Source organism: Phodopus roborovskii, unplaced genomic scaffold, assembly GCF_943737965.1.
Source record: "Phodopus roborovskii unplaced genomic scaffold, PHOROB, whole genome shotgun sequence".
NCBI classification, from domain to species: Eukaryota; Metazoa; Chordata; class Mammalia; order Rodentia; family Cricetidae; genus Phodopus; species Phodopus roborovskii.
In genome coordinates, this window is record NW_026126517.1 from 21765589 (window position 1) to 21792745 (window position 27157).

The 27157-nt window shown below is 47.4% G+C and overlaps 2 protein-coding genes across 2 annotated transcripts; both read right to left on the reverse strand.

The window, feature by feature from the left end:
• Positions 1 to 570: 570 nt before the first annotated feature.
• Positions 571 to 9046, reverse strand: Foxr1 (forkhead box R1). Its single transcript, XM_051196926.1, has 6 exons — positions 8911 to 9046; positions 3418 to 3492; positions 3051 to 3310; positions 2617 to 2846; positions 1025 to 1263; positions 571 to 620 (listed from the first exon to the last, which is right to left on the reverse strand). The coding sequence occupies exons 1-6, from the start codon at positions 9044 to 9046 to the stop codon at positions 571 to 573; spliced, it is 990 nt and encodes a 329-aa protein (XP_051052883.1).
• Positions 9047 to 15652: 6606 nt separating this feature from the next.
• Positions 15653 to 17719, reverse strand: Upk2 (uroplakin 2). Its single transcript, XM_051196840.1, has 5 exons — positions 17265 to 17719; positions 16757 to 16888; positions 16496 to 16634; positions 16206 to 16276; positions 15653 to 15866 (listed from the first exon to the last, which is right to left on the reverse strand). The coding sequence occupies exons 1-5, from the start codon at positions 17338 to 17340 to the stop codon at positions 15730 to 15732; spliced, it is 555 nt and encodes a 184-aa protein (XP_051052797.1). The 5' UTR covers positions 17341 to 17719; the 3' UTR covers positions 15653 to 15729.
• Positions 17720 to 27157: the final 9438 nt, after the last annotated feature.

Here is a 27157-nt window from a genome sequence, read left to right on the forward strand (position 1 = left end):
AGTTTAGTACCTGCAGCTGCTTAACAGCTGTTAGCTGAAAGAGTGGGTGGACTTCCAGGTCTGACTGCTACAAGTTGGCATCTCCCAAGATGATCTTTGTGTCCCAGAAGAAAAAAAAAAAAAAAACTTGCTCCAGGATCCTGGAGAGAGTTGAATATTTTCATTTTCCTTCACTGACCAAAACCAAGCATCTCCCTTCGTGCTTATCAGGCACCCACCCCAGTGCCTCAGGAGCATCTGATAATTTCCTTTTCTTTTTTTGTTTTTGAAGATCGGTTTCTCTGTAGCTTTGGGACCTGTTCTGGAATTTTTTATTTGAGACAGGGTTTTTCTGTGTGTTTCCCTGGCTGTCCTGTCCTGAAAGGATCTGTAGACCAGGTTGTCCTCAAACCCAGAGCTCTGCCTGCCTCTGCCTCCTGGGTGCTAGGATTTAAAGTCGTGCATTTCCACTACCCAAGACAACCTCTATTCTCATTCTTGGAGCAGAATTCCACTCCCCACTTGGCCCCATCTGCTTGGCTTCATCCTCAGAGATCACACATACACAAGTGTTGCTGAAAGAAACTTTAATTAGGGCATGGCTGATTCTTCTTGAAGGTCAAAGAGGAAGAGCAACACATCTGTAAGAGAGTTTAGAGGAGCTTGCAACCTTGACCTGCTCTTGCCTGGGTCTGCTCTGCTGTCCCATGGGGCTCAAGGCTCCAATGCTACCTCTTCTGCAGCCTTTCTGCTTGCTAGAAAGAGTGGTCTTTGCACAAAACCCCTTGTACTTCTCACCCAGCTCACATGCTATTTCCTAGCATGCTGGGCTGTGAGCAGAGCCAGCTGGAGAGACCTCAGTTGTCCAACCTATCCCTTGTATACAGAGGTCTCAGCATCAGACGTCACTAGAGGGTCTGCTCCACTCCTATTCTCTCTGCTTCCTACAGATGTCCCTAAGAGTGTGACCCTGGCAGGCACCTCCAGCCTAAAGTCTGGGCCTCAGGTCCCCCACCCTTGGCCCACTCATGACAAAGCTTCACACCTGGCTGGCTCATGCACTGTTGGATACTTTCCAGCTGAGTGGAAGCCAAGTTTCTGGCCTCCTCTGCAAAGCGGCGGTGTCCCTCCTCAGTCAACTTCCACAGGCAGGATCGAGGCCGAGCATTGGCCTCACGCTGCATACTGACAGGTACTTTCTCAAAGCTGTCTCGGAAACAGAGATTGTGACGAACTGTATTCTTCCAGCCTTCTGAAGCGGTCCGGAAAAAGGGAAAGTGCTTTCTGTAGACAGGGAGGAAAATTAAGGAAGGGTGTGGTTCCTCTGAAGAGAGCATACCCTGGGTCCTTGTTCTCCCCTAGGGCCAGCAGCCTCAGAACTTCCTAGCAGGGTGAAGTGGAGCAGGCTGGTTTGGAATGGCCCTTTGCTAGATAGACATTGCTTATAGAACACTTTTTTGTTGTCTTTTGTTTTTTGAGCCAGTGTTCCTCTGCAGCTTTGGGGCCTGTCCTAAACTCACTCTGTAGATCAAGCTGGCCCCAAACTCAGAGATCCACCTGCTTCTGCCTCCTGAGTGCTGGGATCAAAAGTGTGTGCCACTGCCACCTGGCTTCTTTTGATCTTTTTAAGAGTCTTAATGTAGCCCAGATTAACATTGAACTTTCTGGGTAACTGAGGATGACCATTAAGCCTCTGGTCTGCCTCTTACCTCTACTTACAGAGCTGGGATTCAGACCATACTAAGACGCCAACTTTCTTCTCTTAAACCCAGTTTACTGTCCCCAACCCCAGGCCCATTTTGCCACTCCCACAAGAGCTGGGATTTTGACATCAGAAACAAAACAGAACCAATAACTATCAAACCATGAGAGAACAAACAAACATGCCGATACTGGGCTCTTTGCCTAATACCAGGGAAGGCCTCCCTCAGACTCGCATGACTTGCGTGACTATCAAAGCTAAACATTATCTGGTCATGGATTCACCCTTTAATCCCAGCATTTAAGGAAGCAGAGGCAGGTAGGTCTATGATTTTGAAGCTAGTCTGGTCTATGTAGCGAGTTCAAGGACAGTCAGGGCTACAGAGAAACCCTGCCACTAGGGAGACAGAGGCAAGTAGTTCTGATTTCAAGCCTAATCTAGTCTATGTAGTGAGATCCAAGCCAGCCTGAGCTACAAAGTGAGACCTTGCCTCAAAAATGAGGCCATCGTTTCAATTTCATGACCTCACAGACACACACACTAAAAGCAAATTCCTGTGAGGCTTCACTGACCCCAGGGAGTATAGGGCTCTATGCAGGCAGGACAGTCTAAGGAGCAATAGGCGGGATCTGTTGGGAATATTGACTTTTATTCTGGCTGATCTTTATAGGCAGCATGGGAGAAACTGCAACTTGACCTAGGTGGATTGACATGGAGGGAAGGCTGAATTTTAAGAGGTGAGGGGGGTTAGGAGTGATTATGTTCCTGAACATGGGGTCAGGCAGACATTTGCCTGGGGAAATAAAACCAGGAAGACATATAATTTGTCCTCAGACCCAGGTGGGGAAACTGAGTGAGCAGCCCAGGGCCAGGTTGGAAGTTACTAAACCCTGACCCTCCCCATTCCCTCCTCACAGGGCCCCCTGGGCACATACCGCATGAAGCTGTAGATCTGCTGAACGTTGAGGCCACAGGGGGGACTGTTTCTGAGTGCCAGGGCAATTAGATGGAAGTAATTGAGAGGGGGGCGGGACCAGCGCCTCCCCTCTGGGCTGACAGCTTGTTGAAGCCTCCTCGGACACTGGAGGGGGGCCCTTGTGGGAAGGGATGGGAGAGCCACAGAGGAGCTGTCATCCTGGTCCTTGGCCTCCTCCTCTTCTGTAAGCTAGAGGGGCACAGAGTAGGATCTGGTCCTGACTCCTTGGCCTTAGCTCCAGGCTCCAGTGGCAGTTGGGGGAGCAGTCTAGAATCCTCCATCTGGGCTTCTCCCCAACCCAAGGGTACGGATCGGTTCTAAACTTGTTCATCTTTTACCAGCCCTTAGAAACCCAGCTGCTGATGTCTCAGCCCTGTGCCCACTCATCCATACCTCCTCCCAGGTGCTAGGGGAAGAGGCAATGTGCTGCTGCTGCTCACAAGGATGTGATAGATGGCTGGAAGAGGGTGGCCATGACTGTGCCCCTGAACCTTCTTCTGAACAACTGGTTTCCTCGTCCTTCACGACTGCATGGCAGGAAGGCAGCATGGGTATCAGGCCTTCCTTTTTAGGTTTCTTGACCTCCAGCTCGCCGGGAGGGTACACAATGTTTGGGTTCACCCACATCCACAGATTCGGCTTAATGTCTGGACCTGTGCAGAGGAAAAGGAGATTTCCCTTAACTCACTGGCTTTAGGGAAGGGAACAAGGTGATCCCAGCTCAGGAAACAGAACCTCGTCCACAAAGCTCACTACTCACCATCTTTATCAGGGTTGGGTTTTTTTTCCAAAGGCAGTTTTGGTGGTTCAACAATCTGGAGTCTGTATTTGGCAACTGGCAAAAAGAGAAGAGAGAGTCAAGACATTCTAGAATTTCCACTGTTCCCCACTATCTAGGAGCTTGAAGATTTCTGGGGGCAGGTGTGGGTCTAGCCTGGGTAGTATGAAGCCACAGAGATTGGTGCTCCCTTCTCTGGCCTTTGAATTTTCCATATTCTCATTCTGCAAATACTATCTCTGGACAACCTCATAGAGGCCATGCTGTATTACCATCTATAAATCCAGGGCTCTGCTAGCCTCTAAAGTAGCGCTGTGGACTGGGTGTACTTGATTGACAAGTACTTCAAACTCAAACTCAGTATCTCCCTTCACTGCTCCTCTCTCTTCTACCTGCCCTTCCTCTCTTCTTCTTTCTCAGGCTGGCCTCAAACTCTCTATCCCCCTGCCTCAGCCTCCTGGATTACAGACATATTGCTATAGCCAACTTCAAGTTTAACATCTGTAAATTAAATTATATTTTTTTGGGCTGGCAAGATAGGTTTTGTTCTGAACATTACCTGATAAGCTATCAACTAGTCCTGCCTCCAAGTATCATTCATTATACATCTCTACCTCATTAAACTGTGAATTACAACCTCACATGGAATGGCACAATGGAAACTAGAGGTCACAGACAGTGGAGGTCTGGTCTGTAGATAGATTCGAGAGCCCTGGATTTATATATGGTGACTTACAATCTCTGCATATGAAATAATACCCAAAAATAAATTCCTTGCTCAGGGCACTTGGAGGTGACTTCAATCTATAGGCTATATTTAAAACAATGACAACAGTCAGGCCTGATGGCACACACCTTTAATCTCAGCACTTGGAAGGCAGAGGAAGAATGATCTCTTTGAGTTCTAGGCCAGCCAGGTCTACATAGAGAGTTCCAGGACAGCCAGAGCTAGAGACAAAGACCCTGTATAAAAAAACAAAACTTACTGGGCAGTGGTGATGTACGCTTGTAATCCTAGCACTGTAGATGCAGATGGATCTCTGTGAGTTCAAGGCCAGCCTGGTCTACAGAGCTAGTTGTAGGACAGGTTCCAAAACAATACACAGAAACCCTGTCTGGAAAAACAAAACAAAAAACAAAAACAAACAAACCCCCACTTGCTGTGTACACTACAAAGGAACTTGTTCTTTTTTGTTTTGTTTTGTTTTTCTCTGTGTAGTCCTGGCTGTCCTGGAACTCTGTAGCCCAAGCTGGCCTCAAACTCAAGAGATCTGTCTATCTCTGCCTGGCTGGTGCTGAGAATAAAGGCATAGCCAACGCACTTGGCAAATTTTCTGTTCTTAAACATATTTATATGTATTTGCATGCATGTGTGTGCATGTTGGGGTGTACATGTGAAAGTGCAGTTGTGGGGGTCAGAAGACAGCTTACAGAAGTTTTCTTCTTCCAACCACGTAGGTTCTGGTAAGCAAACTCAGATCAACTGGCTTGACAGCATTTGCCTGCTAAGCCATCTTGTCTGCCTTTGTTATTTTTTATCTTATTTTTTTTTTTTTTATTTTTATTTTTATTTTATTTTATTTTATTTTTTTTTTTTTTTGCTTTTTGAGACACAGTTTCTCTGTGTAGCTTTGGAGCCTGTCCTAGAACCAGCTCTTGTAGATCAGGCAGTCTAGAACTCACAGAGATCCCCCTGCCTCTGCCTCCTAAGTACTGGGTTTAAAGGCATGCCCACCAGTGCCCATCAGACACACCTTTGTTATTTCTATTGTGGGTTTATGTGTGCAGCATGTATGTGTAGTGTAGAGCATGTGGGGGGGACACCTGTATATGAGTATGTGAGAGATATGGAACATGCATATGTGCATTGCAGGTTCATGTACCTAGGTGTGTGATGTATGTTGTGGAACATCTATGTGTGTGGGAGTACATGAATCTGTATGGGGCCTGTATGCATGCCGCTCCCTGTATGTGTGCATGTGGAGGTCAGGATCGCCAATGTCTTCCTCATGTTCCACCACATGTATGTGTATATAAATATGTATATATATTAAAGCATTAAAGTTAGTGTGTGGGGCACATGTGTCATGGTGTGTGGAGGTCACGAGACAATTCGAAGGGACTGGTTCCCTCATTCTGCTATATAAGACTCAAGTGACATGTACTGAAAAACTGCTAAACATCCAGCTGCCCCTTGCTCCTTTTAAGGACTCTCACTAAGCCACAAGTTTACCTTTTTGGGGTAGGCTGGCTACCTAGTGAGCTCATGGGATCCACCTGTCTCCACTCCTAAATGCTAGAGTACAGGCACAAACAGCCAGGCCTAGCTTTTGAGGCAGGTGTTAGGAATATGAACTCAATCTCACATACAGAGTTAAGTGCTTTTAGCCACTGAGCCATCTCCCTGGCCCCAAGTTTTTGTTATGGAAAACAAAAGAATTAGGGTTGAGGTTATAGTTCACCAGTGAAGACCTTGTCTGAGATGCATGAGCCTGGGTTCAATCTCCAACATCACAAAATAAGATAATCTTTTAAAAATATCATTTCAGGAGAAGACAACATGTTCTTGTAAAGATTGTTTTGAGATGGGTCTCATTAAGTAGCACTGGATAGCCTATAACTTGCTATACATAGACCAGGCAGGCCTTGAACTCACAGACCTGTCTGCCTGTGACTCCTAATACCACATTCAGTTGTAAAGGCTTAAGGTTTTCCTATCATCAGTCCTCAATAAGTATCCAATTGATATATATTTGGATTGTTTTATGTTAAAATATTTAATCAGTGTAGTGGTGCATGCCTAGGCCAGCCTGGCTTACGTTGTGAATTCCAGGACTTGAAAGAACCTTGGCTGCTCTTCCATAGGATCTGAGTTCAATTTCCAGCATCCATATGACAGTTCATAACTGCCTATAACTCTACTTCCAGGGGATCTGACACCCTCACACATGCATACATACAGGCAAAACTCCAATGTACATACACTAAATAAATCTTTTAAGAAATATTATTCTATTATTCTAGCCAGACAGAGGTGGTCCATGGCCCTTTAATCCCAGAATTCAGGAGACGAGGCAGGTGGAGCTCTCAATTTGAGCCAGCCTGGTCTACAGAGTGAGTTCCAGGACAGGTTCCAAAGTTAAAAGTATCCTAGCACTTAAGAAGCAAAGGCAAAGGCAGGTGGATCTATGAGTTCGGAGGCCAGCCTGGTCTACAAAGCCAGTTCCAGGACAGCCAGGGCTGTTACACAGAGAAACCCTGTCTTGAAAAACCACAAATAAATAAATAAAAACAGGCAGAGCTCTGTGAGTTTGAGGCCAGCCTGGTCTACAGAGTTTCAGAACAGGCTACAAAACTACGCAGAGAAAACCTGTCTTGAAAAACTAAAAATAGGGGCTGGGGATATAGCTCAGGGGTTAAGAGCACCTGGCTGCTCTTCGAGTTCCTGAGTTCAATTCCCAGTAACTACAATTATATTGAGATCTGATGCCCTCTTCTGGCCTGCAAACATACATGCCAGCAGAACATTATACCTGATAAATTTAAAAAAGAAAAACTGTAAGTGAGTAAGTAAGTAAATAAATGTAAAGCATATGAAAGCAAGGATGACAACACATGCCTATGTATGGTGAAGGCCAGAGAATCCAGGCCAGATTCAACAACATACTGAATTCAAGTTAGCCTGGGTTAGATGAAAGACCAGGTTCAAGAAGCTTTGTAAGTGGAAAATGTAATTTAGTGATTTTTTTTTAAAAAATTACTTATTTTGTATACTCTGTGTGATCAAGTGGATCAAGACCACTTTCTTATCAGAGTTCCAGGAATTAAACCCTGTTAACTCCCAGGCCTGCCTCATTCTTTTGAGACAGGGTGGGTTGTATTATGCAGCCCAGGATGGTCTGGAACCTGAGATTTTCTTACCTCAGCATCCACAGGTGTGTGCCACCACAGGCAACTTTTTTTTTTTTTTTTCCTTTTAGCCCTGGCTGTCCTGGAACTTCCTCAGTAGACCTTGAGCAATCAGAGATCTGCCTACCTCTGCCTCCCAAGTACTGGGATTAATGGTGTGCACCACCGTGCTTAGCTCTTTAAACTTGATTTGCATGTAGTAAATGTAAAAAATGGTAGGAAGCTGTGACTAATGGCTTGCACCTGTAATCCCAGCACTAGGAAGACTGAGTGGGAGGATCTTAACTTGGAGACCAGCCTAGGCTACATAGCAAGATGCTGTCTCAAAATAAACCAAAAAGTTCATGATATTTACACATACATACACACACTCATTCATTCTCTCTCTTTCCTCTCCCCCCCCCCTTTTTAAATTTCTTTTGATGGGGTGCTGGTCTCTAGGCCAACCAGCCCTTGAACTTGTGGAGAAGCCTAGGATAACCTTGAGCTCAGGAACCTCCCACATCTATCTCAATCTCAATTCTTGAAACAAGTTATCGCCAAAGTCCCTGCACACCACAGCAGGACTGTTTTGATTCTTGGTTATCTCCTGAGGGGTGGCTATCTCTAGTCTTCCTCAGTCTCTCCACTGGAATGCCTCAAGGGCTCAGCCTGGTCCAACTATTCTTACTCCTTAAATTCCAACCACATATCTCAAAATTTGTGTCACGAATCCACCCCTCTCCCCAGCACCCTAGGGCCTGACATCTAACCACCTCCTTACTTACCTTCCTACTTAGAATAAATAAGACCAAGTCAGGGACCCCAGCCTGATCTAGAGTTCAGGACCCAGCCTAGGCTACACGGTGAGACCCATCTCAAAACAAAAAGACCTTCCCAGAAACAAAGACAAGGGGCCTGCACAAGACACCTTTAGGCTAGTCTGAGCTCAGTGACTCCAGTGTCAGTTTAGAGGTCTATAAAATTTACATATGGAAGTGGAGCTAAGGATGTGACTAACTAAAGGGGAAAACGAGTGTGAGCCCACCCATCTTGCCAGAGTACTCCCCTCAAACGACTGAACTTAAGGTCCAAGGCAGAGTAAAACTGAACATATTGGCCCTCCTCCCTTCCGCAATATTAAATCCATTTGGTACTACAGACAACACAAATAGGGCTTGGGGCGGTGGCCCACTCCTAGAGCCCCAGGAGGTAGGTCAACTGTTAAGACTTGAGGCTAGCCAGGGCTTCAAAACAAAAACAAACAAGCAATGACCAAGCAAAAAGAGGCAAGGACATTTCCGGAAAGTGATTGTTTTACACGGAAAAATAAAGCCTTCGGTATGCCAAGTTCTGATGCACCCAGCACCAAAGCTCAGAAGAGGCCTAGAAATGTTCTGTGGGTGTGTGTCGGCATAAGAGCCGAAAGCCTAGGGATGATAAGTGGGCTCTGGGGTCTCAGTTGTACGAAGGGCTAATCCCACTCCTGCGAGGGACCAGACCCCGAGCCCAGTGAGGTGGTGAGCCTGGGAAGCCACACTCAATGCCGCCGCCACCCACGAGCCCTTCCCCCACAGCCCCACTCACGATTCTGCGTGGACAGGGGCAGGTTCGACGTGGTGAAGGACAAGAAACACTCGTTGCCCATGTCCCAGTCCAGCAGGCCCGGAACCTGGCCATGGAGGCTGGCCCAGAAGTCCAAGTCCTGGAGTTTGGGGTCCATTTTAAAGGACAGAGGACTCCTGGCCGCGGGGTGCGAGAGGCGGAGACTCACCTGCCTGCCTGCATGGAAGGTGCTTCCTCAAATACCCGCTGGCAATTGAGTGGGTGAGAGCCCCTCCAGTCACTCCCGACTGCCTCAGGGTCCACCCAGCGCTCGCAATCACCAGGCTTTCCTCCACCTGTGGATGTGGCGCAGCTGGTAGAGTGCGTGTCTATCAAGTTCGAAGCCCCATACTGCCTAAAACCGGATTTCGTGCTACACACCTATAATCACACTAGGTAGTGCTACACACCTATAATCACACTGGGTAGAAGCACAAATCCAAAGTTACCTTCTGCTACACAGAGTAGTCTAGTTACCAGAGACCCTGGCTCAAGGTGTTGGGGGTGGGAAGAGTTAAAATGCGGGGTGGGGTGGGGGCTGCAGGCTAAGGTGCTAGACCAGCAGGCCTTAAAAAAAAAAGAAAGAAAAGAAAAAAAGAAAGTAGGGCATAGTAGTTAACTGCAGGCCTTTAATCCCAGCATTTAGGAGGCTGAGACAGGCGGATCTCTGTGAGTTTGAGGCCAGCCTGGTCTACAGAGGGAGTTCCAGGACGGCTAGGACTACACAGAGAACACTTGTCTCGAAAAAGCCAAAAAAAAAAAAAAAAAAAAAAACCCAAAACAAAACAAAAACAAACAAACAAAAAAAAAAAATCAAGTTTATATTTCATAAAAGTTTTATGCGGGTTTTCTAAGATTACAATTATAGTAGGTGGTAGAGCTGAGATTAAATAGCAATTTGACTTTTAAAATTTTGTTTTTAACTTTAAATTTACAAAAAAAGTTGTATGTTGTACAAATTTCTTTACAACCTTCTTTTTATTCATTTAATCATCTATTTGTTTTAGTATTGGGAATTGATGGGCCTTACTGGTGTTAGGCAAGTGCTCTACCATGCAACTATACCCTCAGCCCATATGTGTATATGTACACAGTTTTTTGGTAATCTGGTGCCACTCTTGTAGATCTTACTCAAGCTGGGCAGTGGTGATGCACGCCTTTAATCCTGGCATTCAGGAGGCGGAAGCTTGAGGTCAGCCTGGTCTACACATCTAGTTCTAGGACAGCTCCAAAGCTACAGAGAAACTCTGTCTCAAAAAACAAAAAAACAAAACAAAACAAAACAAAAATAACAAAAGTCTTACTCAAATTCTCAAACTTCACCAGTTAGCCCAATAATGTTTTTGTTTTGTTTTTGAGACAGGCTCAATGTGTGGCTTTGGGTCTTTGTGTAGGGCCCTGCCTGGACTCCCCCCCCCCCCCCCAAAGGCATCTTGAGCAAGCCTAAGCTGTTGGCTGGAACTTTCTGCAGTTTTAGCTGGAACATCTTGCACCAGAGTAGTTCTTGGTACTCTCCCTGATTTGGTAACACACATCTGCTGGGGAGAAACTAAGTCCTGGAACTTGAACACTTGACCCTTGATTGTTTTCCATTGCACTGTCAGTCAGTATATAAGCTCGCTCCTTCCCCTCAATAAACGGCATTCAACATTTAGGCATCTGGCATTCCCATTGTATCAATGACCCAATGTCTTATCTCTTATTTAAATCTCTAGACCTTCGATTGATTAGTGGAACAGATTGTAGCAAGGATGCTACAGCCTTGGCTGTCCTGAACTCAGAGATCTGCCTGTCTCTGCCTCTCAAGTGAGGGATTAAATAAATTAGTTACTCTGGGCTGTGTTGGTCCATGCTTTTAGTCCCAGCATTTGAGAGGCAGAGACAATTGGATCTCTGTGAGTTCTAGGCCAGCCTATTGTATCTACATATTGAGTTCCATCTCAAAAAATAAAAACAAACAATGACACATGAGTCAGCATGACCTCCTGACTTTTATTTGTTTTGTTTTTGAGACAAGGTTTCTCAGTGTATCCCTGGCTGCCTTGGAATTGGATCTGTATGGGAGGCTGGCCTTGAACTCACAGAGATCCACCTGCCTCTGCCTCCTGACTGCTGGGATTAAAGGCGTGCCCCACCACCCTCTGCCCAGCTGACCTGATTTTTAACTTATTTATTGTGGTGCTGGGGGATTGAACTCAGGGCCTTAATAGCAGGTTCTGTAGCACTGTGCTAAACTTCCAGCCCAGATTCTTTCTTTTTTTTTTTTTTTTTTCCAGACAGGGTTCCTCTGTGTAGCCTTGGCTGTTCTAGAACTCACTCTGTAGACCAGGCTGGCCTCAAACTCACAGAGATCCACCTGCCTCTGCCTCCTGAGTGCTGGGATTAAAGGTGTGCACCTTCACACCCAGATCAGATTCTTACTTTTTGAGGTGAATTGTAACCCATTACTGGACTAGGCTTGGTGTTGTACATCTTTAATACCAACACTCAAGAGACAGAGACAGGTACAAGGATCTCTCTGTACATACCCAGTCTAATTTACAGAATGAGTTTCAGGATAGTTAGAGCTACAAAAGTGAGACTCTTGTCTCAAAAGAAAAAAGAAAACAACCTTCCTTTTTAAAGAAGACTCTTGTGCCCAGGCTGGCCTTGAGTTCCTGGGCTCCATTGCTACTATGCTATATCTCCTTTTTCTGCTCTTCACTGTCCATATGAGGTGAGGAAAATTCTGTATATGAATAGTGGTAAGATCAGAGTTGGGGGTCAGATCTCTGGCAGCCCTGACAAGCCAGGCTTGGCTACCCATCTTCAATGGGCCAATTTAAAAAGCTAAATTAATAGTGATCTCATCACTGGAGAAGCAGAGGCAGGCAGATCTTTGTGAATTTGAGGCTATCCTGGTCTACAGAGTGAGTTCCAGGACAGCCAGGTCTGTTACATAGAGAAACCCTATCTCAAAAAAGTCAGAAAGCAGAAAAAAAGAGGCTTATTCATTATAGGCGCATTGGAAAAGGAGACAGAAATCTAGTGGACCTCCCCCAAAGTCTGTCTCCAATATTCTAATATGAACGGGAGGTTTAAGTCCATCTGTAGGGATCTAATACAGAGGGAGGCTGAGAAACCCAGTCAGGTATGGTTCTGTACACACAGGTCCATCATTGTCTGGGCTCCAGTCTCCTGCAAGGGGGACTGACAAGTTAAGTTTTTCTCTGTGAGACAAATTCCTCTTCTGGCTACTCCCAGGACTTCTCTCCTCCTGACACTGGGTTTGAGTCAGAGAGACAAAGGAGGGACTCAGGTTTCTCAGCCAGGCTGGTTACAGCCCAGGTGACAGTACAATGTAAAGGCACATACTACGAGAACTGAGGATGGGGCTCAGACTGTCTGAGTTCATCCCCAATGTCACCACCACCACCACAACCTACAGAGGGAAAAACAACAACAGACTCAACAGTGGCAAATCGCATGTCAGGTGTGTTGGTCATTGCTAGACTTGGTTGCACAGTGGAATCCCTTGGTGAGAATTGTCTTCATTCTGAGCCTGGTATGAATCAGAACCCTGCACATGGTGCTTGTTTGTGCAGTAGTTTTGCTTGCCAGTACAGTGTTCTTGCTACCATACAAGAAGTCTAGGCCCCAAAACATCACCTTTTCAGTATACATTCTCCTTGACCAGCCTGGACTCTAGCTTCAACTCAGGTCCATACTGTAAGGATTCAGGCATTATGCTGGCCCGCTCCTGTCATCTGGCAGAATGCACTCAGGCAGCCTGGTCAGCCCAGGGTTCCATGGTTGCACGCAGGTGCAAAGGACCCCTTTAAAAGACAGACCCCACCCACTTGTGCTCTTTTTCCGGCTCTCCCGCTCTTTCCTGCTGTCTCCCTGGAGCAGACAGGATTTTTCCCATCTCCCTCTTCTCTTCTGTCCTCTCTGTCTCTGCATCTCTTTACCTCTTTTCTCTTTCCTTTCCCCTTCCCACCCCTTTCTAATAAAACTTCTCACTTAGGTCTGGCTGGCTGGCATGTTTGTCCTTCCGTGGTCACCCTCGCCTGCCATGGAATCCACCAAGGTCCCCCACGTGCTTTATCATAACACATACAAAGTAGGGAAGGTCCCTACTTTCCCTCTGCATTCCTCTCCTATTATGTTATCTTCATCATTTAGCACACTTTTTATTTATTTATTTAACTATGATTGTATATGCCGCACACCTGCGAGCGAAGGCTTCCCTGTTCCTGTAAGACAGGGTCTCACACTGAACCTTTCACTTGATGTTTGTCTAGCCTGGCTGACCAGCAAGTTCCTAGGATCTCTCTTGTCTCTGCCCAGCACAGAAGCTACAGGTGTATGTAATCATAACAGACTCTTTCTTTCTTTCTTTCTTTCTTTCTTTCTTTCTTTCTTTCTCTCTTTCTCTCTCTCTCTCTCTCTCTCTCTCTCTCTCTCTCTCTCTCTCTCTCCCTCCCTCCCTCACTCCCTCTCTCTCTTTATTTCTTTTTTGCAATAGGGTCTCACTATATAGCCCTGGCTGGCCTGGAACTCACTCAAACTTACAGATATCTGCCTGCTCTGCCTCCCAAGTGCTGAGATCATGTTTTGTTTGTTTTCGTGCGAGTGAAACTCAGGTCTTTATGTGTGCAGAACAAATACTCTCACCCACCAATCCATCTCCCCAGGCTATTTTTTTCTTTCTTTACAACGAAGTCATCTATAGCCCAGGCTGGAATTGTACTATGTATCTGAGATAACTTAGTGTTACTATTGCTATGATGAAACATTATGACCAAAAGCAACTTAGGGAGGAAAGGGTTTATTTAGCTTTCATATCTGGAGTATTGAGGGAAGCCACAGAAGGAACTCAAAGCAGCCAAAAACCTGGAGGCCAGAGCAGATGAAGAGGCCATGCAGCTGGGCTACTACTCCTCAGTGTTTCTCAGCCTGTGCTCTTATAGAACCTGGGATCACCAGCCCAGAGATGGCACCACCCACAAGGGGTTAGACCCTCCCACATCTATTACAAACGACATAAGCTCAGATGTTTCTGGTGGCCAAAAGTCCATGGATCTCCTGTAACTGGAGTTACAGCCCTGTTGGTGCTGGGAACCAAACCTGGGTCCTCTGTAAGAGCAGCAAGGGCTGACAGAGATCTCTCTGCCTCTGCCCCCCCCCCCCCCCCCCCCCGTGCTAGGATTAAAGGCATGCACCATCACTGCCCGATTTCTCCAGCCTGTTTTTAACTTTTGTAAAAAAGTTTTTTTAGTATGTGTGTGTGTCCATGCGTGATGGGGCGAGGCTCTTGTGTCACAGTGTATGTTGGAGGTTTGAGGACATCTTTGTGGGTTCAGGTTTTTTCCTTGGACCTTTATGTGGATACTGAGGATTGAACTTTGGTTCTTGTGATTTGCCTGGCAAGGTTTTTACCTGCTGAGCTGTCTCACTCCCCTTTGTTTTTGAGATTGGGTCTTTCTCTGTAGCCCAGGTTGTTCTGGGATTCACCATATAGCTTAGGCTGGCCTTGAATGAGGGCGATCTTCAGCAACCTCCCAAGAGTTGAGATCAACAAGTATCTACTGAGCACCTGCTGTGTCATAGGCACTGTAGAGCACGGTATTGCAGGCCCCTAACCAAAGCAGCTGCTCTCGGGGACTTTGCAGTCCGAAGGAGACAGCTGACTAATCACACACACACACACACACAACTGTGAACCATGGCAGCACTGTGAGACAGGAGGGCAGGGATGGGGGAGGTCAATGAAAGTCAGGAACGTTCCGTCCCCGGAAAAGGGACAGTGAACTGTGAAAACAGGAGTAATAAGGGCCTGGGGGTAGGCACAACATGGAACCCTCTGTGCAAAGGCCTTGTGGTAAGAAAGAAAACAAGCTACTGAGGTATGGTGGTAAGAGTTATGAGGGTTATGTGCTATGTGATTTAGATCTGGCCCTAAGATCACCTTACGGCCCAGGGTTTTCACCTTACAAGCAACGTAAAGATCACTAGCTCTCATCAGAAATACATACTGGAGAGGACAAAAATGAATGAGGGTAGGCCAGGGAGGTGTCTCAGTGGGTAAAAGTGTATGTGTGTGTATTTGAAAGCCTAAAACCCTTGAACACATGTGGAAGGAGTGAATAGACTCCCCAAAAGTTATCCTCAACACATTCAACATGGTATATGCACAACACACACACACTATTTGCGCTGTTTGGAAGGCTCTTTACCCTTGCTTCAGTGCCTACCGTCTTCTCCAGTACTTCTCCCAGCTCTGTCAGCTTCCATACCAAGTCCCCATGTGGTGATCCCACTTCTACCCACAGCCCAACCCAGAGTCCTGCTTGGGTGACTGGCTGAGACTGGCTGAGAGCAGAATGTAAAACTTATACCCCAGGTCTGGGGCTTGGAGCTGTCTCTCAGCTGTCGTTGCCCTTGCCCCTGGTTGCCTCCCTCCTGGGAAAGTCATCCTGGGACTTGGGGCTAGAGAGAATGACATACATCTGTCACTGACATTGATGCCATAACATGTGCGTGAGGGGAACTCATACAGACGTGGGCCAGCCTTTATTGTGAGAGTTAAGTACACGGAAAAGGAAAATCAGCTCCCACGGGACTGCAATGAAGACAGCAGGGAGTATTGGAAGGTGAGACATAGCAGGGAGAGAGAACCTGCTAGGAAATGACTTAGTGGAAGTAGTCAAGGAACGGGAAGAGAGGCACTGAAAAAAAACAGAAACAAAACAGTGACTGAATCCTGGGAGAAAGCAGACTGGACTTCTTGGAGGAGCCTGTGATGGAGAAGAGCCCTCCTCATTTTCGGGCACCCAGTGCCAGGGCAACGATAAGGCCCACGACCAACAGGAACATGGCAACAGACAGCAACACTGTGATCACCACCATGCCTCCCGTCCTGGCCATTCCTAAGCCGATAGACTCCATGTTCCTTCCTGTCAGAAGAAGAAACCCTTTGTGGATTGGAGGGGCCCCTTTCCACACCAGGGCTCACAGCTTAGCCTGGCCATCCAACCAGCCAGCACTTCAACAATTATGGACATCTTGCAGCAACACGTGGGAGTCACCAAGGAGATATACTAGAACACCATTCCTCCACACACGGAGCCTTTAGTTCAACAGAGAGTGAACAGGAGGTGGCCATAGCAAGCATTAATCAGGGGAGAGAGAGCCTTCTGAAAACAATTTAGTTAACTTGTTCTAGGGGATAAAGCCCGGAGCTCAAGGAGGTGTGTGGACATTTGAGGTGTGAGAGAGGTAGGCATTTTACTTACGAGGAAGCGTGGACATTGGGGTCTCCGGACTGGACTCGGTGGATGTCCCCTTCTGCACTCGGTAGGAAATGCTTTAGAGGTGGGAGTTGGGAGAAAGCAGAGATCCCCAGGATGTATCTGGCACTTGGGAGGAGGGGTCCTCACCTTCATAGCTATGCCCCTAGCTGTGCCCTCCTGGGACCGAGGCTTACATTTCACATCCTTTAGCTGTGCCCTCTTCTCCATGCTTGCCAGCATCCCCCAGCTTCTCTTTCTGTATCCCACTCCCACATGGTCCATCCGGTACCTACTAGTATTTAGTTCCTGGTGTTAGGTTTGTCACCTGATAGGCGCTGAGCCGTGTGACGGTGAAGCCAGCCCCACTGTCCACCACGCTCACTAGCTCCCTGCGCCCGCGGCATGGAGGGACCATAAAGACTGACTTAACCACTGATGGGAAATAGAAATGAAAGGCAAGGTCAATTTTCTAGCAGTTTCATGGAGAATAGGCAGCTCTTGGGTATCGAAAGAGGGGTTCACGCGGAAGCATAAATAGGTACAGGGGAGCCGACCTTTGCTGTCGTTGGCTCTCCGGACCATCAGTGTGGCATTACCTCCGGTGAGGTGACACGGGGGCAAGGCAACTAGCAGGCTTTCTGTTAGCGCCGGAGACAACAGACCAGAGAGGCTTGAGATGTTGAAGTCTGTTAGAAAGTCAGGGGGAAAGCAGATAAGAGTTAGCCCCACTATCAACTCAGATCTGGCAAAGGGCGCTGTCAGGACAGGCCGGTGTGAATCCGACCACCAGATGGCAGGCTTGAGCTTCAGATGGTGGCTACTCTGAGCTACCAGGGAGACAGTCTAGACTGTAACAGCCAGTCAGTTCCCAACCTCACCTCACCCCACCCACACAAACCTTGGACCCTTCCCACACTTCTCTACTCCTGGGTCACTACCATCACTAGCCCTCAACCCCTGCCAGATAGACCAACACATTCTTTGAGAGCCCTGGGGAAGAGACAATGTTCCCTGTCTAGAGCTCCAAAACCCTCCTTGCTCCCACCAGAAATACAAACAGACCTGCAGCCCCTGGAGCCAGGACAGCCAGCAGAATCAGGAACAAGGGCAAGGTCTGGACAGGCAGCGTGTATGTCATACTGCGCTGGGAACTGACTGGATCCTGGAGCAGGCTGGGGCTTCCCGAGGCCAATGAGGCCCTGACCCAGGGTGGCTGGTTTTGTCTTGGGGTGGGAGGGGCTGCTGGGAATCCAGTCCAACTTGCCCCTTGGACACTGTAGCCTCAGGGAGGCCCCCCTCCAGACAGGTTTTTCAGGATGGAGAACTGGCTCTCCGGACCAAAGGGGGATGCCCTGGCTGGGTCCTGGCAGTTAGCTCGAAGCAGGGAGCGTGACTCCTCCGGGAACTCCCATGTGAAGCAGAGGTTCTTCTATGTGTGTCTGCAGCCTCGATGGTAGAGGCAGCTTCTCCCCAAGGAGGTAGGAGTCTTCCTAGGAGGGCCATGAGTTCTGAAGTTGGTCTGCAGGGAAAACTCCAAGGGTTGAAAGAGCTTTAGTTAGCAAGAATGGAAGAGAGGGAGATTGGGTGAATAGGGTGGGGATAGCAGAGTCAGAACTCCAATCCCTGGTGCTGACTGAGGTCCAAGACACTGTGGCTCTGGGGGAAGTTGAAGGTGTCAGTGTGAGCTTTCAGATTTCTGCAGAGGGTGGGAACAAGGGAGATGGATGCTGGTTCAGTCCAGCAAGGATGGTGGGCTACTCAGGTAACAAGCGTTTGTTTGGCTGGTGGAGAATAAAGAAGAAGAAAAACCTCAGAAAACAACAGACAGGAAGATCCTGAGTTTCAGGCCATCCTGGGCTACACAGTGAGACCCAAGTCAAGTGGGGTGTTAGTGGTACACACCTTTAATTCCAGCATTCGGGAGGCAGAGGCAGGCAGATCTTTGAGTTTGAGGCCGGTCTAGTCTATAGAGCAAGTTCCAGGACAGCCAGGGCTACACAGAGAAACTCTGTCTTGACAAAACAAAACAAAAACTAAAAATCAGTCGGAATAAACAACTAAAACCCTCAAGATAATCACAAAAAAGAAGGAAAGGGCTGGGATGTAGCTCAATGGTGATGTGCATGAGGCATTGGATTTCAGTCCCAGGAACCACAAGATGAACACTATTAATAGTGTCCCTCACCCCAGGCTAAATAAAAGAAGTAAAGGAAGTTTTTTCAACCAGAGGGAGACTGACATGGGTTTAGACACCCCTACTCTGAACACTGAGTAGTGAGAGGCTCTGAATGCCCTCACTCTCTTGACCAACGGCATGAGTGGCATTGCCTTTCGTAGAAGTGGAACCTGAGACTCAGGTTGTCACCAGAAAATGGTCAGAGGGGGGGTGTGATTTTTCAGATTGGGGTACTCTACAGGGCCTGAGCTCTGTACCCTTAGTGTCTGCTCCAGGGACCACCTACATTCCTCAGTCCCAGAGAAAGGGTCACTCCTGGTGGGGACTAGTGAAGGGCTGAGGGTTATGTCTTCCCCCATGGTGGGTGGGTTTAAAGCCTGGGATGTGAGAAGGAACGTACAGACAGAGCCTGGGGGCTTAGGCAGAGAGCAGCAGAGCTAATACCAGAGTGTCTCCAAAGTTACTGTGCAATGAATGGGCTATCGTGGCATCAGTTCAAGCAAGCTTCTGATTCAGAGGGTCTGGGGTAAAGCTTGAAACTACACTTCTTTATTTTTAAATTATGTGTATTATCTTGTGTATGCATGCCCTAACGTGGCACAGAGCATACATGGAGGGCAGAGGACAACCTGTGGGAGTTGGTTCTCTCCTTTCACAGTGTGGTTTCTGGGTATCAACTCTGATCATCCAGCTTGGCAGCAAGAGCCTTTACCTGTTGAGCTGTTTCCTAAAATGGTGTTTTTAAGGCACTCACACACGCTCGCGTGCGCGCGCGCGCACACACACACTCACACACACCCCTAATGGGAAGCAGGACAGGGGTTTTTCTCATGTTGCCAGGCTACCTTTGGGAGGAGAACTGATTTCTGTATTTCCTGCTCCTTGGCTTTTGTCCCCTTTAGATGAGATCTTATCCTCACTCTGCACACCGAAAGAAGAGCCACACACAAGGGAGAACTTGAAGCGGGGGCAAGGGCTAACTGTGGGAAATGAGGGTCAGGAGATCTTCCTGGTGTGTCTCAAAACCTCAACATAGCAGGGTTGGGAGTTATCTCCTCCCATTCGGGATAAGGAGGAATCAGGGAGAGGATGGGTTTAAGGCAGAGCAGATTGTACTGGTCCATTCTTAAGCCCCATTTGAAATTAGGAGTGAGACAAAGTAAGATAGGAAAGGGCATATCTCTGGTCCCATTTTAAAGGAATATGAGGGTTCTGTGCCTTTAAGCCCTCCCATCTCTCTCCCATCTCCCCCTCTCACCTTCCCCACCCTAACCCTCCCCAGGTTTCTGGAGGAGCAGAGTTGAGTCTTCTCCCTGCCCTGCCGAGCTGCTCACTGGCTGCTCTAGAGGCTGTGCTTTGCGGTCTCCATGGAAACCATTAGTTGCTAAGCAACTGGAGCATCATCTGTGCTGAGCTCTCGCATCTAATTATCCCATCACAGTGGCTGAGAAGGGTTTGGGGAGCTGAGAGGAGGGGGAGGCCCAGCACAGGAGCAAGAGGATAACTCTTTCAGAACAGCAGCTTCACTGACAGTGCGGAAATCATTTAAAGCCACAGCACCCCCGCTCCTCTGGAGGATCTCCTAAGGCCAAGTAAGGGAACCAGGGTCACATGTCTGGAGTCTCTCTCCTGATCTCTGTTGTCTCTGTTGTCCTCAAGTTCCTACTCCTTCCTCCTCCCAAATGCCCTCAACAAACCAACAGGCAGTTGCTGAGTACCAGGTATGTCCCTGGGATAAACTTGGCAGGAGGGGCATAAAAGTAAGATAAGTTCTTGCCCTTGAGTAGCTCTTCATTTCCCTCATCTGCTCAATCAGATCTTAAAACAAACCTCCTCTTCCTGGCCTAGAGCCCCATTCCACCTTCTTCAGCTACAGTAGTTCTGCAGTCAGAAGAATCAGGAGCAGAACCCAGGACTTCCTGACATGTTCACAGTTCTGCTTCAACTAGGCAACTTCTCTACCTCCCAGGCAATTAGAAAAAATATGTCTGCCTGTCTCCAGGGGCATGCCAGATGCTGATGGTGACCTCCTGATGATGAGAGATGCGTTATAACTAGATGAGCCACTTTGAGCCTCATTTCTTTTTTCAAGTTGAAAATAGGAAGGCTCCAGCTGAGTGTAGCCTTTAATCCCCAGCACTTGAGAAGCAGAGGCAGGTGAATCTCTGTTGAGTTCAAGGCCAGCCTGGTTTGTAAAGTAAGTTTCAGAACAGCCAGAGCTTGGTACACACAGAAACCCTGTCTTGAAAAACCAAAAAACAACAAAGAAAATAAAACAAAACAAACAAAAATGGTAATGCCCATTCCTTCTGAACTCAGATCTAGCAAGATATGACAATTGTAGAAGTGATTTTAGAGCATTGGGTAGTTGTGGCACATGCCTTTAATTCCAGCATTTGGGAAGCAGAGGTAGGCAGATCTCTGAGTTCAAGGCCAGTTTGATCTACAGAGCAAGTTCCAGGACAGCTAAGGCTACATAGAGAAACCCTGTGTCAGAATGGACAAAGATGCAGATAGAAAGTGGAGTGGAGAGCAGTTATAACCCAGCAAGCAATAGACATCTGCAGATCAGAAGTGGTGTTCACCAAATGCTAGTTTGTTGCAAAATTTGAAGACGTTCTTTGATGCTCTAAGGCTGGGAAATGCTCAGTGCAGGCTTAGATACTTTTTTTTTTCTTTTCTTTTTAAGGTCAACATAACCATTTACCCCAAACCTTCCAGTTTTGTGACCTTGGCTAACTTGTTGCTTCACTTGTAGTTTCCACTCCAAGTGGATTAATTTATTTTATGGGTTATGAGTGTTTTGCCAGCATGTATGTCTGTGTGCCTCTCCTGAGCCTGGTGCCCTCTGAGATCAGAAGAGGGCATTGGATCCCTGGGACCTGGGCTTATGGATGAGTGTGAGCTGCCATGTGAGTGCTAGGAATTGAGCCCAGAGCCTCTGTAAGAGCAACAAGTGCTCTAAACTGCTGAGCGGTTTCTCCAGATGCTGTAGTTTCCACTCCCATAGAGACAGTAAAACCTGTCTCCTGGGAATATGGTGTATATCACTCCAGTTGATTTATTTAATAGTGCTTAGGACAGTATCTGGTTCAATAAATACTGATTTAATTAATCCATCTTAATCTCTCCTTTTTATTAGCCCTCGTTTCAGATGAGGAATGAGGGTACCCAGATAATATATGACATCCCCAAGGTCACAGAGCAAAAAGGATGAAGTGGCCTAAATAGCTCAGCATTTGGTTTTCCAGCTGTGTCATTGGCACAGATACACACGTTAAGGCTGGCAAAGCTTACCCAAGGGTTAGTGGCCACAGAGTACCAGGCATGCGGAACAGCTTGTCTGAGTCATTCACTTATTAAACATTGGTAGAAAAATCCCTCTGTGGTGGTACTGAAGCAATGAGAGACAACTCCTGATCTCACCTGCAGAATTTAGAGGAGTGAACCCAAGCTGCTCTGCCTGAAGTAAGTAGAGGAAGATAGCCTAGAAAGAGGGAGCCGAATCACTATGTGGTGGTGGTGAACACCTTTAATCCCAGCACTCTGAAGGCTGAGGCAGGTAGATCTCTGAGTCTGAGGCCAGCCTGGACCACAGAGCAAGTTCCAGCACAGCCAGGGCTACACAGAGAAACCCTATCTCAAAAAAAGAAAATCAACATGAATTATTATCACACCTAGAAATTGCACATTAAACATCTTGGCCAAAAGGAGGACTCAGAGGTGGGGCCTGATGGGCTCTACAGCTACCAGCTGGACCACCAGTGACTTAGTATTTGTCAAGGGTCCAATTTTTGCATTGAAGATTCTTCACCTAAATTCTGGAAGAATCATCTGGCAACAATGTAGAAGATAGTCTGGCAGCAGGTCAGACATGAGGTGAGGAGATTGTGGAGCAAAATTACCCTAGAGAGAAAAGAAAAACAAGTGTGACCAAGCCATGGGCATGAGCATAGAGAGGGGCAGATTGGAGTCATGTCACAGAGATTGACTGGAATCAGTGAAGACTGCAAAATATGTCTAAGTGAGAAGAAGAAATGATTTCCAGCGTTATGGTTCAGAACAGATTTGAATGGCGGGGTGGGAGGAAAATGTTCCCTATGGAGCCCTGAAGTCTGAGGTATCATGATTGCAGGCTTCCTTCATGATGACCCGTAATGATCCTTGTTTCCTGTTTCCTCAGGGTTTGTGACTCTGTGAAACCCCGTTCCCACTGTGTGGGAGTTAGTATGTGTGGACATAGGATAATCATGGAAGTACACACAAGCATGCTGGTGTGTACCTGTGGTTCTAGCTACTGGAGAGGCTGAGGCGGGAGGATTGCTTGAGCCAGGAGTTTGAGGCCAGTCAAAGTAATATTGGGAGGTTGAATGCAGGATGATTAGAAATTTGAAGCCACCTTGATCTACTTGAGACCTTGCCTCAAACAGAGGAGAGTAAAGTAGGTAGGAGGGAGGCAGGGAAAGAAACAGGACTCAGAATAGCCAGGCATGATGCTGCACACCTGTAATCCCAGCATTCAAGAGGCTGTGGCAGGAGGGTGTACAGGTCAAGGACAGCCTGAGCTATAGCAGCTCCAGGGCCGGTTTATAGGATATATGATGAAACTCTGTCAAAGCCGCCTCCCCCCAGGGTGGCAGAAGCAATGACTCACTTGAGGGTGGCTTCAGACTTTCCTCCTTGCTCACTCTGGAGGAGATAACAGCATTTCCATGCTGAGGTGAGATCTCCATGACAAACAAACTAAAGCCTCAGGAAACAGTGTATGACTGGGAAGGCTTGCCACTAAGTCTAGGAAGTCACCAGATGACTGCATTTCATCTGACATCCTCACCATGCCTTCTTGAAGCAGAAGCACTCCCCTGGGCCTTGCCCAGATACCTGACTCTCAGAACAAATGTTTGCATTTACAAGTTGCTACTTTTGTGGCAGCTTCCCTGCAGTAATAGCTAACCAATGCAATGGCCGTGGGAAGCAGCCAAGAGGACATTATAATGGGGCACATGAGTCTTCAGCACAGACGACAGGCATGTGACAGGACCCCTCTCTTGACTGTGGAAGGAGGCCCTTGCAAAGACACTAAAAGGAAAGAGGGAAAGCACAAACAGGCTTCTGGGGTGGCAGGGGAGGGAGTAGAGGAAATGAATATTAGGAGAGAAGGAGGGAGTAGACCGAGTTTCAAAAATGGTGTGTCAGGACTAGAGAGATAGCTCTGCAGTTGCCACTGATTGTTCTTCCAGAACACTGGAGCTCAGTGTCCAGGACTGGGAAGCTCACAATGTGTGCCATTCCAGCTTAGCAGGGCGTTGGTGGTGCACGCCTTTAATCCCAGCACCTGGGAGGCAGAGGCAGGTGGATCCCTGTGATTTCGAGGCCAGAGCCTGGTCTACAGAGCTAGTTCCAGGACAGAGAAACCCTGTTTCGAAAAGCCAAAAGAAAAAAAAAAAATAATAAAACCGAAGCTAGGTGATGGTGGCACCCCTTTGATCCCAGGCCTGGGAAGCAGAGGCAGGCTATCTCTGAGTTCAAGGCCAGCCTGATCTACAGATCTACAGAGAGAGTTCCAGGACAGCCAGGGCTAAACGGAGAAACTGTGACTCAAAAGACACCCTCCAAAAAAAAAAAAAAAAAGGTATGCATACATATGTTATTGTGTGTGTATGATTGTGTGTGTGCATGTTGGTGAGTACATGTGTGCAACATCACATGTGTGGGATCAACTTGTGAATTGGTTCTCTTCTTTGTGGGTTCTGGGGACCAAACATAGATCATCAGCTTTTGGGGTAAACCTATTACCTGCTAGCTATTTCCCGGCTCTGGATGAATCTATGTATGTATGTATGTATGTATCTAGCAGGCTTGTAGCTGGGCAGTGGTGGCACACATCTTTAGTCCCAGCACTTGGGAGGCAGAGGCAGGCAGAACTCAGTGAATTCCACACCAGCCTGGTCTACAGATTGAGTTCTAGGACAGCCAAGGCTACACAGAGAAATCCTGTCTCAAAAGAACCAAAAATAAATAATCAAATAAGTCTTTTTAAAAGTTACCAAGAACCAGTGGTGGTGGTGCCGGCCTTTAATCGCAGCACTCAGGAGACAGAGCCAAGTAGATCTCTGTAAGTTGGAGGCCAGCCTGCTCCACAGAGTGAGTTCCAGGATAGCAAGAGCTACACAGAGAAAACCTGTCTTGAAACACCAAAATAGGAAAATAAAATTAAAAAAAGTTACCAATAAACAAACAGCAGTAATAACAAAGGGAGATATTAAAATATATGAAAAAAGATATAGGAAAGTGATAGCTAAAACTGATGAAAGTCTTCTGGAAGATAGAGAATATGAACCTCTGATCAGAGATGTGAACACGCTGGCCTTTGATGTCACAAGAGTGTTGTCTCCCTGCAGACAGAAGATGATGAGGGCAGGCCTGCTGAAGAATGCTGTTGGGGGAAGTTGAGTAGGAAAGGCAGGAGATGGGAGGGCATGGTCCTAAGGACTAAGGGGGTCCTTCCTGAAAGCCTCTGGTTTTTTAGTGAAATGAAAAGTTGAGTGGAGAGAAGAGCTTGCAGACAAAGAATTTTGAAATACTCATTCAGGGTGTTGGGGTTCAAGATTCCTAAGGCTCCCGAGAAAGGCTATATTGGTGGAGATCACTCCACTTTCCCCAGAGTCTACGGTCTTCAGGGGCACAGACTATACTAGGCTCTCTGAAACTGAACCAACAGAATGGATAATCTCAATTAATATACTGTATTGTGTAAAGGGAGTTCCTGTAGGCTCAGCCTCCAGGGGAGCTGGGCCCATGGATGTTCTCCACATGTAGCTGGGGACCGTTGTCAAGGAGACTAAGGCTGCACTTCTGTAAAAATTTTGCCAAATAGGAATTTTTTGCCAAAGAGTAAATTTAAATGGGGGAGTCTATAAAGTTTCCTGGAGGAAACAGGAAAGAAGTAGCGAACTAAAAGTGTAGGAATTAGCAGAGTAAAGTTGGAGAGAGGAGTAGAGGGAGGAGATTGTTGTAGACTGAGAAACTGCAGATTCAATGGAATCAGGAAAAATCCCTAAACAATGCTTCTTTCCCCTCTTTCTCCTTCTTCTCTTCCCCCTCCTTGACCTTCTCTTCCTCCTGCTCCTTCCTCCCCCTCTTTTCTCCTCCTTTTTCTGCTCCTGCCCATCCTCCCTCTCCTTCTGCTCCTTATGCCCCCCCCCACTTTTCTCCTGATCTGGGAACTGAACCTAGGGGCTTTACACATGTTGAGCAAGCATGTTGAACAACACCCCAAGCCCAGGAGTTTCAGTTTCTATCCAATGGATAAAATTGCCTTTGAGGATTTTAAAATGGAGAGTGTGATGATCAGGTAGTGTAGGGGTTTGTTTGTTTTTAAGACAGGGTTGCTCTATGTCACAGCTCTAACTTTCCTGGAATTTACTCTGTAGACCAAACTGGCCTCGAACTCACAAAGATCCACCTGCCTGTGCCTCCCAAGTGCTGGGATTAAAGGCGTGTGCCACCACCTGGCTTCAGGTTTGTGTTTCTCAAAGATGACTGTGGTGTAGCAGCTGAGGCAGATGAGCAGCTGGGAGACACTTTAGAGGCTGCTGAGATCATATTCTAGACAGCAGATGACAGGAAAAGGGTTTGTGAGAGACAAATGACAGGGCCTGGAGTCAGTGAGGCTAAATGGCTATGGAAGAGTGGAGAGCAGGGTTAGGGATGTCTTCCTGTCCTGGCTCAGGCCACTGCACCTTCCTGAGAGGCCGAGGCAAATGTTTAAACTTGCTAGCTGAGGTGCCTAAAGATACTGAGCATGTGGCGGGGGTGGGGGGGTGGGGGGGGTGGGGTGGGGGGGTGGGGTGGGGTGGGGGGGTGGATGTGTGATCTATGGTGCAGGTGGGGCAGTCAGTCAGTACAGTCAGTACAGGGGTGGCAGGCAGAAGCCTTGAGGGGGGAGTGTGTGCAAATGAGAAGAGCCTAAGGAACCTTGACATCTTGGACAAAGGAAGAGTGAGGCTTGTAAAGGAGGTCGAGAAGCCTCCTTAAGAGAGAAAAGAGCAGGAGGGATTGTTCTCCCCTTGCTGGAAGAAGAAAGCATGTAGAGTGAACCAGTAGCAGCAATGGTAGCAGGGAAAGCAGAGAGAGGTAAGATCTGCTCCTGGCTTTGGCAAGGAGGAGGGAGCCATTGGGGAGCTCTTCAGACTAGGTGCTAGGGCTGAGAATGTGGCTCAATCACAGAGCTTTTGCCTGACATGTGCACTGCCCTGTGTCCCATCCCTGGTAGTGCAAGACAACAATAGCTTGTACTGGAGGCGTGAACGAGCAGATGGGCAAAAGGATACCAAAGACAAACAAAATGGCTGCATGGAGATGGGTCTAGGACTCCCTCAAAGACCATGAGGCCAGACAGCCTGGTGAGGACAGGACCAGAGGAAGATCAGAGAAGGATCTTCTCTCCTAAGCCCTGTCAGAGTTCTAAGACCTTCAGGGCTCCTTCTGGGTGGTTTGAATGAGAATGGTTCCCATAGGCTCATATATTGAAATGTTTGGTCCTCAGAGGGTGGAATTGTTGGGGAAGGATTAGGAGGTGTGACTTCATTGGGGGTAGGTGTGGCCTTACTGGAGGAGGTGTGGCCTTGAGAGTGGGCTTTGAGATCTCAAAAACCCATGCCAGGCCCAGTCTTTCTCTGGATTAGGCATAAGCTCTTAGCTACTGCTTCCGAACCATGCCCACCTGCTGCCATGCTTACCACCGTGATGGTCCTAGACTCACACTCTGAAACTGTAA